Source organism: Lissotriton vulgaris, chromosome 1_1 (assembly GCF_964263255.1).
Source record: "Lissotriton vulgaris chromosome 1_1, aLisVul1.2, whole genome shotgun sequence".
NCBI classification, from domain to species: domain Eukaryota; kingdom Metazoa; phylum Chordata; class Amphibia; order Caudata; family Salamandridae; genus Lissotriton; species Lissotriton vulgaris.
The window spans coordinates 1,513,325,447-1,513,342,532 of record NC_141685.1 but is presented as its reverse complement, the minus strand read 5'-3'; the positions used below and the strand labels follow the sequence as shown (position 1 = coordinate 1,513,342,532).

The 17,086-nt window shown below is 45.8% G+C and overlaps 1 protein-coding gene across 1 annotated transcript in view; it reads right to left on the bottom strand.

The window, feature by feature from the left end:
* Window positions 1-1,431: 1,431 nt before the first annotated feature.
* The window catches only part of RELN (reelin), a 1,675,658-nt gene continuing 1,660,003 nt past the window's right edge, over window positions 1,432-17,086 (bottom strand). Inside the window, exon 64 of the mRNA XM_086967429.1 lies at window positions 1,432-2,812. Within this exon, the coding sequence (XP_086823555.1) occupies window positions 2,716-2,812 (97 nt within the window). The 3' untranslated portion in view covers window positions 1,432-2,715. The remainder of the gene's footprint in view (window positions 2,813-17,086) is intronic.

Genomic DNA, 17,086 nt, shown 5'->3' with positions numbered 1-17,086 from the left:
AGGAATTCAATGCCTGCCGCCTCTGTGTTCGTTATGTGCGAATTGTATTTGCCCTTAGACTGTGGACTTTGGAAAGGAATGCATGGGAGCATTATATGATGCCGAGGTTAGGAATTTAATGCAGATTGACATTGAGTAGACAAGCTGGCTGGATATGTTGAAAAGGGAGGACTGTTAAAACCTAGACTGCAGTGTCAACATTATCGGCGCCATCTTGCCCCCTTTTCGAGCCCATTCGGGCGCGTAAGCGGCAGCCATTTTAAATACCATGGCCTCTCTGCCCATCGGCGACAGCCAGCGCGCCTTTCTCTCTCTCTCCTGACCTCGCAGGCATCCCCCGCGCGCTGACAGCCCCCGCTCTCACATGCCTTGGGCCATAAACCCCTCTTCAGCACAACTCTGCCTCGGAACCCCATCCTGTTCCCAGCGCGACACCTCCCTTCATTCCTTTCATGATCCCGGGTCCTTTGATAAAACCCCCTTTCCTCTGTGCCCGTTTGTCTTACTCGTTCCCAGGCCGCCACCTGGCCCTGCGGATACTGTTTATTGCCCCCTATACAGTAGGAAGCTTCTCCCATCAAAGGATCCACGAGTTGATCAAAGCCCCCGCCCCATGAGATCCGATCAGCCACATACATTCCGTGAATCGGCGGAATGTCCAGCTGCGCAACAATCATCACCTGTTGTGACCGGGGTGGGGATTTCAACTGTAAATGTGTGTGGGAACGGGCCTGAAGCGGAGATTCCGAGGATGTCCTTTCATACTTCAAAGCATTGCAAGAATGTGCGACATGCAATAAAGATCATAAACCTGTGTATAAGAGGCCAGGCCTCAGAGATGCGGTTAGAGCACCTCGAGAAGATACCCTGTTGTCTGATTTGATGTGTTCTGCTCCGTCGGAATAAAACTTCTGTTTCCTGCCTTCCAGTCTCCAGCGCCTGCCTCTTTGTTTGGTAACTTGAGTGAGTATAGAGGCGGTTAACGCCGGGCAACTCTGAAAAAGGTCATCGGCCCTACCTTTTTCCACAATAGGTTGGGGTGAGACCACCTTGCTGTGTTTTTACAGATAAACATTTGACATTCGGAAAGAACACCAAGTCTTGAGTGTTGATTTTTGTTTTCTTAGGCACACGTTAGACAACCGTAGTTACTTCTGACCTGCCCTGAACTTTGGTACCCACAGGAGGAGAATCCTCTACCACCTTACCTTCCCCTTACCGGTGTTCAGCAAACAGGACATTGTGGATGGGACAAGAGGTCATCCCTATGGTATCTTTGTAGTAAAGTGTGAGCTGTGTGCCGTTTCTCTACCCTGGCCATTGTGGTGAACGCATAGTAACTGATATACAGGAAACACCTCAACGCAGAGCAGTCATAAAACACAGGAATATTAAATACAACTCTGAACATCAAGAGACATAATAATAAGGGAGAGGTAAAACATTTATTAACATTTTATTTTGTATATTACTTTCCTGGAACAATTCATTTGTTAAATTAGGGAGGACGAACAGTCTGATTATGTTCACTCATATTTTTAAATGTATAATATATATACTACTTGTTGTATTTTATTTTTTTGGCAGATCATGGGTAGAATGAAGCAATGTCTTCATTTGTAAAGGTACATGGTCGTCGAAACATAACAACCCAATATCAGGGCACATCTTCATTGGTTGATGGCTTTTTCAGTCCGGGTTCACCAGTCACCACAATGAGCAGTGGGGCAAGGTAGTTTTTACAACGAGTATTTCAGGGCTACACGGCCACTCAGATGCCCCTGGTGGTGTGCGTACAATTCGGTCAGAAGATACGGAAGGGACCCGCAAGAGAAAGAAACGAACCACAGAGAGAACACGAGAAAAAACACATCTACTGTGTTACAAAGCACGCTTTTACCACAGACACCGAATGGCTGTTCTCGGAGGAAAACCAGGCAAGCTGGTTTCCCGCTCAGGGTGGAAATGTAAATTTTCGGGTAGAGGTACCATGGTGGAGAGGAAAGGGGCTTCTTGGAACACGTGATCAGGTGAAGCCGTCTGCAGACTCACAATCTACACAACGCTAGCCAGCAGACACGTCTGCGAGAGATAAGACGACGCGCACTGGCGTACAATGGACGGCTCAAGTATGCTGTTTCATTTACAGTATAACTGAAACCAGACTGCACAGAAAGTAGCCAAAACAAAAGCAGCAAAATATTACAGCAACATAGCAAGGACGTGTTGTCTGGGTGTCAGTCGTAGGAAGGACTTTGAGAGGACAAACAATGATAACTTAATATTACAAAATATGATACATTGATGAAATACAGTGCACTTAAATACCAACATGATAAGAAATGGTAAATACTGTTTTTGACTGTTCGGTTGCTCTTCTTAAGCAAGATATGAAAAGTCCTTGTGCTTTAACAACGCTCCTGTTAAAGAGAATTAGTCGCAAACCTTCATTACTGCCAGAGTAGCTCATGGTACAACAGATCACAAGTTCCACAGACACGTCAACATCGACACATTTACCGATGATAAAAGAAGTCACTTCTCAGTTCACAGTGTGAAATAGTGGGGCACACTCAGTCTTGGAGAAAGAAAAAGGCTTTTAGCTAGTTGAGGCCACTGCAAATGAAAGTCCTGACACCACACGCGGCGCTAGGTCGAAAAGAGAGGAAAGTAACACATGACATGTCGGGAAGAAACATTGGTTTTCTCATTTCTTCACGGGTATCGCCTGAGTGACCTCCGTCTTCTGTTGTAGAAACGCCTGAGCCCGTGTTGCCGCGAAAAATTCATCATGTAATTTTGTTTGCGAGTGCTGTCAAATAAAAAAGAAAAAACATACATGGGTTGGAGAGGTGGTACTTTTTTTTCTTCCACAGTGGCATGAACATCGAAGTGCATGCGTTGTATATCTATAGGCAGGCTATTATTTAATCAAAAAGCACTTCACACAGAGTAGTATCTAAAGTTCACCACTATCTCGAATAACTTTGCTGAAATCTGCTCGAGTCAGAAATGAAAGATCCAGTTGGAAAAACATGGGTGTCTTTTTAAGTAATAAAATAAAAACACACTCAAAGTCTGGCTAAATAGCACTTATAAAGTAGGATGCAAGAACATAGTAGATGGCCACGGGTTCGTTAAACATTGCAAGACAATTCTTTCTGTATGATTTTTTCAGAATCTTAAAATGTATTAGTGTCAAATAGGGCTGTATACTTGGGTTATATGTACATATTTCATGAAAGAAGAAACTACTACTACTACTAGTAGTACAATAAATAATTCAATATGTCATGCAAAAAGGGAGAAAATTGTATATCTGAGACTTCCAGCTGCAGATTCCTTACCTGTGAATTTCCCAGGCATGAGACTGGAACCAGAAACTTTTGTGTGAGCAGTAACCGTGCATGTCATCGGGTGGCTCCATTTGGTTCCACGTGGCTACATCGGTGCTGAATATGAACTGCGGTCACCTATATAGGTGTCACCCGGGCGGGTTGACGTCAGTTCTTTTCTTTCCGTGCCATTAAGCACTGATCGGTGGAAGAGCTATACCTCTGTTTCTTTCTGACAGACTTTTTTCGATGTTTTGTTGAGGATTTTTTCATTTTGTTCCGAGAGATGGCCTCTAGAAAGGTAGGGTATAAACCGTGCGGCGCCTGTCCACAGCGCCATGTCCGTTACCGACCTGCACTTGGGTGCTTTTGGTGTTTCAAGCGTGACCACAACTCGAAGTCATGCTGGGACTGCCAGGTCATGGCGCTTAACGGTTTGAGAGAGCGGTCCCCAAAGCTATTTACGGCCCGCTAGTCAACGCCATTGAGCGGGGCTACTCGGAGGACCCGGTATCAACCGAGGAAGAAACGGTCACAGGACCGCTCCAGGAGCCCCAAGTCCTGTTCGTCGCATTCGAGGTTCTTGGGACACTTGGGGAAGTGGCATAAGAAGAAGTCTAAGTGGACTTTGACTTCACCTGGTCTGTTGAGAATTGACAAGACGAGTGAGGAACATTGATGTTCTAGTTAAGGTTCTGCCGAGCAGAAGCCAGGTTTGACTCTGTGCCTGACCCCCTCTTAGATAAAAGAGTTTTACGAAGCTATGCTCCGAGTATTCGAGTGGGTCAGCCCCTCTGGTGCGCCTACGGGCCCTGCAGGATCAGAGGAGGCCCCATCAGATTCCGCACTGACGGCTCCCACAGTGGCTCCGGTGGGGTCTCATGGATCTGATTCTGAATCGGCACCAACGTCCAGCTTCCCCAGCATGGGTCCCAAAGTCAATGCTCCGGGCACCACCAGTGCCATCCCTGTTCTGATTACCGACTCGGAGATGTATTGGCGTCATTCAAAGCTGACTCCGGTGCCAACGGGGCCCAAAGGCTCCAGGCCATTGCCTATACAATTTGAAGAGGTTTCAGTCATGGGAGAAGAGTGGAAGGGGTCTCTAGGCACTCCTGGCTAAGTCCTTCTGGCTTCTTGGGGATGTCCAGGCCAACCTCATGGACAAGCCCTTCGATGGGACTCATCTCTTCGGAGAGAAGTTATACTCAGCACTGGAGCGCTTCAAAGATTCGTGGGCTGCAGCCAAGTCCATGGGCCTCTCAGTGACACCTCGTCCTCAGTCTGCCTTTTTTCCCTTTCACAGCAATGGAAGGAGCTTTCAACCGCATCAGCCATACTCCAGCCACCTTTCTGCACAGACTTCCCAAGTTGTGCCAGGACGTGGTGCATTCCGACTTTGTGGGAATGGTAAGCCGGAAGTCATCCACCTGCAGGCTCTAAGCCTTTCTAGTTTGGTTCTACAAGACCATGGGTGTCTCGTTGGAGGCAGAATCCAACATCATCTCCTCCACTGGTAGTGCATAACATCAGACAAATGAGTCCTGCAGATCATTCGGGACGGTTAATCCCTCCCTTTTCCATCTTTTCCTCCTTTACCACCATCTCAAGAACAGCTCGTGGAGGACCATCTTGCTTTGCTCAGAGAGGAAGTTACAGCTCTCCTGGCCAAGGGGGCTATAGAGAAGGTTCCGATTTCAAAAGTAGGCAGTGGTTGTTATTCCCATTATTTTCTGATACCCAAAGAGAGCAAAGGTCTTCATCCTATTCTAGAACTTCAAACCGTCAATCTCTTCCTCAAAAAGGAGAAATTCATGATGCTCACGTTGACTCAGGCTCTGTCATTCCCTAGACCAAGGAGCTTGGCTTGTAGCGTTGGACTTGCAGGATGCATATTTTTACATCCCAATCCTGCCAGCCCACAGGCGTTACCTGCAGTTCAAGATAGGCCATGAGCACTTTCAGTTCACTGTGCTACCCTTTGGCCTTACCAGCACCCCTTAGATGTTCACCAAGGTGATCCGGGGATCGCAGCTCATCTGTGTAGGTTAGGGGCTCCAGTCTTCACCTTCCTCGATGACTGACTTTGGAAGGTGTCCTCGCCCCAGACTGTCGTTCCCCACCTCCTGGTTATGGAAGACCTCCTGCATTCACTGGGGTTCACTATAAACATTGTAAAGTCACACCTTACTGATTTTCAGACGGTCCCTCTCATCAGAGCTGATCTGCACACAGTACAGTTTCGAGCTTATCAACCTGAGCAGCGAATCCAGGATATTCAGTGAGATTGGCTTTGAGGCTGCTGAGACTCATGGCCTCCTGCATTCTGTTGATAAATCATGGCAGATGGCGTATCCAGGCTCTGCAGTGGGACCTGAAAGTTCCAGTGGGCGCAGCTCAGGGGAATCTCTCCAAAATGGTTCAGATATTGGAGGAAACTGCAAAGGACCTGCAGTGGTGGCTAACGAACCTCGACTGGGTCAGTGGCAGACTCCTCTGCCTTCCTCAACCAGATCTCACAGTAGTGACAGATGCGTCACTCCAGAGATGGGGTAGCCATCTGGGAGAGCTGGAGATCAGAGGAATCTGGTCTCCAGTGGAGTAGGGTCTCCACATCAACTGGATGGAATTATGTGCAATCCGATTGGCATTAATGGCATTTCTTCCCCCTGTCAAGGGGAAGGTGGTGCAAGTGTTCACAGACAACATGACTGCTCTGTGGTACTGCAACAAGCAGGGCGGTGTCGGATCGTGGACGCTTTGTCAACAGACCCTGTGCCTCTGGACCTGGCTGGAACAGCAGGGCATATTCCTGGTTGTTCAATGCCTGGCATGTTCTCAGAACACCATGGCAGATGACGAATCCTAGCAGACCATGAACGGAATTTCCAGCCGGAGGTGGCGCAAAGTCTCTTTCAACTGTGGGGAGAGCCATGGTTAAATCTGTCGCCTCTGAAGAGAAAGTGCAATGTCAGCAGTTTTGTACATTGGAATTTCCAAAGTGGCTACTGCTCGACAACGCTTTTCGTCACGAGTGGAGCTTAGGCCTCCTGTATGCCTTTCCACCCATACCACTTATGTCCAGAGTTCTCAAGAAGATCAAGACCGACAAGGCCCAAGTCATTCTTGTGGCTCTGGACTGCGCATGGAGAGTTTGGTATCCGAAACTTCTTTGAATGTGTGTCGATCCTCCGATCAGGCTGCCCCTTCAGGAGGATCTTCTGTTGCACAGCTGGATCTCCAACTGTACCAACACTCTGGCACCGCCCAGGAAGGTACCCGGAAAGCAACACTCCAAGAAAGACAGCTGGTTCACTTCCGCCCTCCATGAGTCCATACGCACCTGTAGATGACGTGAGAAGAGATGGAGGGACAACAAAGCCCCGGAAACCCACGCAATCTACAAAACCGCTGTCACAGCACACCACCTCCTCCTCAAAACCACAAACAAAAGAGCACTCCAAGATAAAATCAACACCACCGCATACAACAACAAAGAACTCTTTGCCATCGTCAAGGAGTTTGCTAGGCCCAACAGTGATACCACAGACGACCCACCCTCTCAATAACTCTGCTACAAAGTCAGCACCTTCTTCCACCACAAGATCAGGCAGGTCTATGACAGTTTCGACACCCAAGACCCTCAAACCAAACCCGACATCACTGCACCCAACCACGCCACACCCCAACAGATCCTGCTCAACTGGACTCTGTTCACCACAAACTACACACTCAAGACCATGAAGAGCATCCACACCGGAGCCCCTTTGGACCCGTGCCTATACCACATCTTACATAGAGCAGCCACCTTCCTCGCCCGAGCTTCGTCGTACCAACAACTGCTCCATCGAGACTGCCACCTTCCCCGACGACTGGAAACACGCCAAGCTCAACCCCCTGCTGAAAAAGCCTTCCGTAGACCCGACAGACCTCAAGAACTTCAGACCCATCTCCCAGCTCCCCTTCCCAGTCAAGGTCATTGGGAAGCCATCAAGGCCCAACTCTCCGAGTTCATCGAAGTGTCCTGGACATTCCCCAATCCGTCTTCCCAAGCAACTACAGCACCGAGACCACACTTCTTGCCGCCACTGATGACAATCCCTCCTCAACCGGGGTGAAACCACAGCCCTCATCCTGCTGGACATCTTGGCCGCCTTCGATACCGTCTACCACCGCACCCTAATCATGAGACTCCACAATGCCAGCATCCACGACAAAGCCCTAGACTGGATCCACTCCAACCTCACCGGCGGAACACAGCAAGTCAGACACTACCTCAGTTCCTGTCAGAACCCACAGAGATCAGCTGCGGAGTGCCCCAGGGCTCCTCCCTGAGCCCCACCCTCTTAAACTTCTACATGGCCCCCCTCAGTGCCATCGTCAGGAACCACAGACTCAACATGGTCTCCTATGCGGACAACATCCAGCTGATTCTCTCCCTCACCAATAAACACACATCCGTCAGAATCAACTTCCACTGTGGGATGAAGACCGTTGCCACCTAGATGAAAGATAGTTGCCTCAAACTCAACTTGGGCAAGACCGAAGTATTCACCTTATAAGTGATCCCCTCATCTTGGGACAACTGCTGGTGGCCCGCCACACCCCCACGGACCAGGCACGTAACCTCTGCATCATACTGGACTTCTCACTCACAATGAACCGCCAGATTAATGCCATATTCTAATCATGCTTCCACATGCTCCGCCTGCTTCGAAGGAGATTCAGATGGATTTCCACCGAATCCAGAAAGGTGGTCACCTACACACTCATCACCAGCCAGTTTTGTCATCAATATCCCCAGACGCAGCCACATCACTGAACGCCTTCGAGAACTACACTGGCTCCTTGTCAACAAGACAATCACCTTTAAGCTCCTCAGGCAGTAGTGTTGCCAACAAAGCCCTCCATGACGCAAGACCAGCATATCTGAACCACAGCCTCTCATTCTACGTACCCGCCAGACTCATTCGCTCCGCCCAACTGGCCCTGGCCACCGTCTCATGGATCCACAAGACCAGAGCCAGAGTAAGATACTTCTACTACCTCACTGCCAGGGCCTGCAACACCCTGGCTCTCCACCTCCAGGATCTCAAGACCTGGCTCTTTTACTGAACCCCGGCACCTAGACGGATCAACAGCCCCCCTCCCCCTCAGCGCCTTGAGACCCTCACAGGTGAGTTGCCTTACTATACAAATTCCTGATTGATTGACTGACCTAAACCTGTCAACTCTCCGCCGACTTGCATGGAGAATGAGCAGCGACAGTTGATAGCTTTTGACCTTCCTGACCTTCCTCCCGAAAACTGTAAGGTTATCTTGGTGGCCAGACATTTCTCCACTAAGACGGCATATGCCTGCCGTTGGCAAAATATTGTAAAATATTGTACAAAAAGGTCTATTGACCCTCTTTCTAACTCTCTTTCTGATATTCTTCTTTTTAGTCCTATCCTTGCCCAGCAGAGCTCTGCTCTGGACACTCTCAAGAGCTATCTTTCTGCTCTGTCTGCTTTTCTGTGGCTGCCTGACCAACCCTCTTTATTCAAGTACCCTATTGTAAATAGGTTCCAGAAAGGGCTTGTACATATGTTTCCTCCTGCGCCCTTAATTATGCTTCAGTGGGATCTGAAACTAGTTCTCACTTATCTCGTGTGCGCTCCCTTTGAGCGGCTACATAATTGCCCCCTCAGGTTTCTCACCATCAAACAGCATTTCTAGTGGCAATATCATCTGCCCGGATGGTGAGTGAGTTGAAGGCTTTATCATCCAAGGCTCCCTAGCTCATGATATTCCTGGATAAGGTGGTGCTTTGCACCTGAACCTCTTTCCTTCCTAAGGTGGTGAGCCATTCCATCTAGGCCAGTCTGTCACACAGCCCACCTTTTTTAGTCCTCCATATCCCTCTAAGGAGGAGGAGCGACTCTAACGTCTGGACCCAAAAAGTGCATTGTCACTCTACCTTGACCGCACAAAAGAGTTCTGGGTGGACAACCCATTCTTTGTGGGTTATGTGGGAGCTAAAAAAGGTTGGGCAGTGCAGAAACAAACCATTTGGCACTGGGTCGTTATCTGTATTAAGATCTGCTATGCCCCGGTTAAGAAGCAGTTTCTTGAGTGCTTACAAGCCCATTCCAGCAGAGGGAAGGCTGCAACCACAGTGTTGGCTCGTGGAGTGCCTGTCCTGGACATCTGCCAGGCTGTAAAATGTGCTTCACTGCAGACGTTTGCTAAACACTACTGCCTGGACGGTCAGGTCTGCAGAGATGTGCTTTTTCCCCGTTAAGTCCTGCAGGACTTTGTAGTCTAGTAATTTGTCCACAGCATACTGCCAGGTCGTCTGGCTTGAATAGATATTCAAAAGTAAGGAATCTGCAGCTTGAAGGCTCTATCAGATGAACAAGTTACATACTTTTGGTAACGCATTATCTGGTAGAGACAGTATCTAGCTGCAGATATCTTACATACTCCCCACTGTGCAGACTCATTTATAAGGCTACGGTTGCTCCCTTTTCAGGGCCCTTGTTTGGACACACACTAGTGACTTCATGGTTCTGCGCTTTGGAGTGGAAAACATGAAAGGTAACTGACGTTCTTGTGCCTGGGTGGCACCTATATAGGTGACCGCTACATCCTATACGGGGCCGATGATGCCACGTGGAACCCGACACCCGACAGAGCGCAGGGATACTGCTTTCGCAAAAGTTTCTGGATCCAGTTTGGCGCCTGGGAAATTCAAAGGTAAGGAGTCGGCAGCTCGATATTGTCTCTACCAGATAATGCGTTACCAAAGGTAAGTAGCGTGTTCATTTACACTTTCAAAACCACATATATCAATTCTTAGTAAACCCATGTCTTATTGCAAGGTGGGCCTGTGTTGGTTACTATGCATATTTTTCTTTTTTCTTTATTTGCTGAAACTGTACATGCCCACCACAAAGCAGTGTAGCTGATTGGTCCTTCCTTTCATCGTGGAACTACTGTTCCATTTCAAATTGTCGTGTTTTGGAATTATTGATAGAGGGCTGGTTGACTACCAATATCCTGAGATGTAAAGGATTACATGGCATTTAGTCTTTTTCAGAATTCTATATTAGTCATGAACCGAATCCATATTTTTTGCTTTTCTAACTCAGTAGACAGAGACAGCTCTGTAGTATTCAATACCCTGGATTATGAATCCTTACTCGCCGATAGCAGGAGGAACCAGGTATTTGGAAACAACATTGTGCACCCAGTAATCTGTTTGGGATGGAGGAGTCAGGAGTTGTTTGTCTCTGACCACTTGGGTGTTAGCAGGCAGTAGAGTCCACCAGGGCTATACCTTTTCGCTCTTGATCTGTCATGCTGGAGGTGACTCTTCTGTGGTCTCCTGTAGTCCAGCTGCTGTGGTGCCGTCGATATTCTGACAGACACACCGGAACAGCTGCTCTCAATGCATCATCTTAGTTAGTAACAATCTTTCAATAATAACTTATTTCGCTCAATGATTTCAGAGACAGATACCAAAGCCACCATTGGTATTCTCCAAGGAAGGATCCTTCTACAGATCTGGCTTTTCTCGGACAAGGAATACTTTTTTCAGGTTTTGCTCAAACTTTCATGACACTTGTGGAATACTATCTTTATGTTTATGTCTGGAAACCCTATTCAGAATAATGTATTTGGCTTCTGAATCACAGCATGAGGGTGCCCACGGATGGCCTACTAGTGACGACGTTTTAAAAGAAATGTTCACTCAACAGCACACACCCAGTGTAGCTTCAGCATTACTTATACCCTATGCTTTGACTAGACACTGGTGTTGTGCTAGAGTCAGTCATACCTGCTTCTGCCTCGTAGCAGACACATTGCATCAGCATCATACAATTTTGCACCAGTGCTGGTGAAATACTACACTGTCATTTGGGCTGGCCAGTGGGTACAACGATAATGTTCGTACCACCAAAAGATGAAAAATGCCATTTCTGCACCAGTTGGTCAGTGCAAGGGAGTCTTCACTCTGCTTGGTTAACATAGATGACTGTGCATCATTAGACCATAATTGGGCCAAAAATGCTTTTAATCCACGCAATATATATCATCTGGCCCAAGAGCTAATGAAGGGTTTTTGAATAAGCAAGCCCTGCTTACATCCTAATGTGAAATTACCCAGTTGACTTGAACAGATTTCGCACTTATGTTGCTAGTTTCTGGAAATATGTTGCCTGGAATCTTGTAACCTAAATTAGCTATCCCTATTCCTATAGTCACACACTTCAACCTAGAAAAGCCACACACATGTAATAGCTGCTTTGATAGCGTAGCAGGTTTAAAAAAATCTTTTGCAAAGTGCAGTTTCCAAAGTGGGACTGACAAGTGTGATAGTGATTGGCCTTTCATCTTTCAGATGTCGATGAAATAAGTACTCCTTTATTGGTTGAAAATAACACTTGCAGTTAGCATTGCCCGTTTATTTTCTTGAGAGATGTGTGGTATATGAACGGGTGCTATTATTAATGTTTTGGGTAAGTAATAGAGACTGGGCAGGTGAAGCGCGGACTCTAGCGCGCCGTCATTATGGCAGTCGCGCAGGCTTAGAGGAGGTGGGGGGGACGCCGAGCGCACTAGTGACGTGCGCCCCACCTCCCCTGGTTGCCAATAGCGTGGGCCGGTAGGGGCGCGAAAAGGAAGCACTTTAGTGCTTCCAGTGCAGCACGAAGCTATAACGTAGGGGCAGGACGGTTTAGACCGGTCTGCCCTGTACACCCCCTTTAAATAAGGCTGGGGGGAGAACAGTCTCTTGTTTCTCGCCCTCCAGCCGCCAACATTTACAGCAGGTCCGGGCCCCCAGAAGCCCGTAACAAGCTTTTCCCTACCCACCATCCCCTAAGGCAGGCAGTTCATAGGAGTGTTGCAGTCATGTGTTTTCGCTTTGTTTTCTAAAATTTTCGTTACAGGTATCTCAGGAGAAACGGTTAATGTAAAGTCATGTTGTTACTGCTTTGGTATTGTGTAGTAAAAATCTCGGTATATGTTGTTTTTTCATTTACAGGTGATGTGTAATTCAAAAATTGTGTTGTTAATGTTTTGGTGATATGAAATAAAGATGTCAGTATATGATATTTTGTTACAGGTAATATTGTCGTATTTTAGTATGTGTTTCCCTGGTCAGGCCGTAAGGTCATGATTGGTGAGCATAGTTTTCGGTCCTTAGTGGGCATCCCCATTTCTCAAATGGGGATGCCCAAGGGGGAGACCGAGGGTCTCAGATGGAACTCCAGGGGCAGTTACAGCCGGTCGGTAGGCTGAAAGGGTGTGGAGGCTAAGGAGTCACTCTTCCAGTAGGCTGGTCGGCCATCCCGGCACGTGCATGCGCACAAGGGCGCAAGAATGCAGAATTGCAGCGCCCCTTTATGGAGTTAAGGCTCAGGGCGTAGCGGGGGCCCGGGGGAGAGATCCGTCTGGTAAGCTGGACCCCCTAGGCAACTTTTACTCCGGTGGAGTTTTTAAACGGACATTGCTGCTAAGGCTCAGGGCGTAGGAGAGGTCAGGGGGAGATATCTATCCGATAAGCTGGACCCCCTACGCAATCTTACTCCAGTGGAGCCTTTTTTGTTTTTACCGGGATCTGGGGCTGGCAGTCACTGACCTTGCCGTAGGCTCTAGCAGGAATATGCAGGAAGTAAAGTATATTCATCTTTTAGATTACGGTAGGAATTCTTATGTATTAGAAACATGTTAAGGTTAGCCAAGTAACATCTTGTACCTATCAATGTATCTGGACTTTCTGCATAACTGTACATAATGTGAATAATAAGTTTAATGTTTTTATTTTGTAATAAAATAGTGCCATGGGGTTACTCCCCCTAATCCAAAACAGTGTGGTCTGAAGTGCTTGCCTTGGAGGAGGGTGGGAGCCCACATCCAAGGGCGGTCTTGGGTCTAATTTGAAGGGGGATTTAGGCAGTACCAGGCCATAATCGCTGGGAACTAAATGTCATCATCCCTGCACGATATAACAACCGTGGACAAAAAAGTTTTTTGCACGAGTCTGACCATCACCCTCGTTTTGAGGCTTTTCTTATGGTTGGGCTCATTTGCCCACTAAATAGTAAAACTAGTCCAGGCTTTCAGTATAAATAGCATGCATGTAAATTATATCCAAAGAAATACATTATGTATGTTGAAGTTCCTTATATGTGGCTCTTTCTGAAGGCTATCCAATGCAAATATCCTGAAAACTAGATTGGATGTTACTTTTTGCAGGTGGATGAGCGTATCCCTAGTTTCAAGTGTGCAATAGATAACTCTTTAACTATAGCACACTGGAAACCACGTCAAGGAAATCGCTGGCATTTCATTACAAACCAGCCCTGGAAGGTTGTTTGTCAGAATATTGAGCTACTCAGTACCTTCCTGCAACAATATCGAGCTCAGAATATCAACCATGTCTCTACTTCCCATACATACATAGGAAAGTAGATGGGGAGTTAGGAATAGTAATAGTAAATAATAGTCCATCTAAACTCATCTACATATACTTACCTTGATGATATAGTGACAGGCAGTATTCTGGGGTTGATGTTGGTGTATGTCAATATTAAAAACTTGATATTGTGGTAGAAAACCCCATAAATGCTGATAAATAACTACAGTAACCCGCGAGCCATGTGTTTATTGCATCCAGTTATGAAGGTTTTGCATGTTCGTACCCAGAAAGTATTAATTTCTGAGCATGCCCAACAGAAACATAGACTGAGCAGCCTTAGGCTTCAGGGATGTCACTAATATGGTGCTTCTTTGTGAATTTGTGTGGCATTTAACGGACCAAGTCGACAGTGATTTAAACTACTACAGTAAGTTACCAACACAACCAGGAAGATTACAGGAAAACTGATTAAAGGATCACTAAGCACCCCTCAATTTACCACAGGCTCCAATCAGCTGCTTACAGAATGTGGAGTGGAATTGCCCACACACTTCTATTGTATTTTTCCCCAGTGCATAAATATCTTTGGACCAAATATGAATCCTGCGTCACAGCTATAAGGGAATATATTCAACAATGCTACACAGATGCCGACCCATGGATCTGAACTGACACATGGTTGTGCAGCAATTGGCGGGGTTGTATAGGATTAGCGTGGCTGTTCAGGCTTATTGCTTGCTAGGAGCCGAGACAAATATAATAACCTATTGAGGTAATAAAGAGCATACATAACGCATTTAGCTCTTAGTATCTTATGCCCTGCCTCTAGCCAGTCTTCAACCCTTAACCTATCAACACATACTTGTGATGGCGAATAAGAAATGTCTTCACTTCTCACTGGCTGCTTCTATACGTCTCTCGTCATTTCTGAACCTAATTGGGTGGGAATGATGAGTGCAGACCACTGTTGTCTCCAAATCTAGGGCAGTTTGCAGTAGAGTCCAAGAACCTGAAGGTGAAACCCACTCCCAAAATGTAATGGACTACCCAGCTCTACCATAATTGCATAAATGACCTTTAATTTGGTTATTAAATTACTAATTATTAATCCTCTTGTAACAATGCATGAGCATTATTGGAGTGGAGCTGGAGTAACCCGTCCACCATACCGTACATCAGGTCCATAGTGTTCTGCGCAAAAGAGTTGTCACTCCAACTAGGTTTATCATATATTTCTTTCAGAGACCATGTGTAATTGTTTCTAATTTCAAATGTATCAGAATTACACGAAAGAGGCATCTGTACTTCACTTAAGTAACAACATAAGGTGACATCACAATATATTAGTAACACAGCACATGGTGCAGGACTGGCACTTACCTTACTCTAGTGTAAAACCAATGACAGCAAATAATGAAATATAACACAAGTTAGAACATGTCTTTCAATGCATGCAGCACTCTGATTAGTCATAAAAGCTTGATGAGGTCTAGAGGCAATATAGGACTTTTCGTATCTTTTGAAAATAGAAATTGAAAAAATTACTTTGGAGTTAATAAAGCAATATTCTCTCTGTTCATTAACTTTACTTTCATATAACATATTTTAAGAACTATTTTTGCAGAAAGGCATCAAAAACAATTTTCTGTTTTAGGAATGCATATTTGTCAATTATTTGTAACATTTATCCCATACATAGGTGCAGCTTTTGTGTTAAGAACACACTCAACAAAGCATAAAATAACTTTTTTCCACCTATTGCCATAGAAATGTGGCATGTTTCACTGTATGAAACATTGTCTTTGTAACATACACATAATGCACCAGCTTTAGTAAATTTCTCATGCTAAGCATGTTTTAATCTTCTGATAATGAAGGAGCATGAAGTGATTGTCAGGATTTAAGGCTGTACTCCAATCACATCTTCATTACCAGCAGATGGTCTCAAGTACCACAGCATCAATATATGTTACACAGTTTAAACATTAGCAAGCATCCACAGTGATCCACAGACATCAATCCAGATGCACATGCACAACATACTGTGATACTCATGTGCAGCATACAGGCGATGGATTCCTAGTCGAGAAGGAATGTGACGCGTGAAGGAAATTTGTGCGGTGACTGGATGGCCACAAAGATTTCAATGGTTAGTGGTGAGCCAGTGAAAATTACATTTCTCTTCAAGAAGCAGCTGAAAGGCCAACACAAATCAGCTGCTCTATGAGATTAATTGATACTATTTTGTTACTCAGTGCAAGCTCTGGAAGAAGAGAAATGATTTAACCAACTGCTTCCACTAATTTGACACTAATTAAGCAAATTTGAAAATGAATTTGCACTTGCCACTACGTATCTGGCCATTATTAAAAAATGCAGAGTTTGTGTCCTACGTTCTGATAGCCAACTTAGGTTAGAGGAGGGAGAATAGTGACAGAGGTTTTTTTCAATGTGTCTTCTTCCAAAAGCTGTGGGGGCAAACGCATAAGCACAAAGTAGAAATTAGCCTGGCAAGTTGACAAAGAATTTTCCAATTTTTGGTCATCATGCTACTTTACCAGGCTAGAGAAGGTGTACTTTTGTGATGACTGCTCTGTGCCATAAAAACTGTGGACACACAATGTGTTACAAATCTGGTCAAACTGACGGACCACCAGCTGAAGTGTCAGAAAATGGAATCAGTGGGACAAAAAGGTGCAGTGCAGTAGCTCCGTGTCCACACTATGCGGGTCTACCTCTATGGAAATAGCCAGCATCAGCTCAAAACACTAAATATATGGATGGACTCTGCGGCTGGCATCAAATGCCATTCATTCGACATTGGGGGAACATCACACTTTCCTGTAACATCATTTACGGATGCCCTGCTGCTGGAAAAAGCACCAGAAAGAGGTGAAAGGCAACAGATCAAGACACACCCATGACTATAACAAGAAGCATTGTCAAGGGAATGTTACATTTTCTCATAGAATGCTTGACAGCAGGCATCAGTATTGTGTTAACATATATTTTCAGCATGCACAGTCTATTTCGAGAAGTGTGGTTGCTGCTTGGTGAACTGAGAAACGCTCATTTGTTAGAAGAGCTTTACAGCACACACCCTCCTCATGCCAACCAAAGCAAAATGTGAGGTTAAGAATTTAGAAACATCATTGCAGTAAATTAATATGTACATATATATGGTATTAAACTCGACATGGCTCTTTTCCTACATTCCTGCACGAAAGTATTGTTCTTCGAATTGTTCATCACACAGTGGCCTTCTGAAGGAATATGCCATTTATATCATACGACATAAAAATTATAATCCTTGCTTTGATAGGTCTTGTATACTTTATAGTGC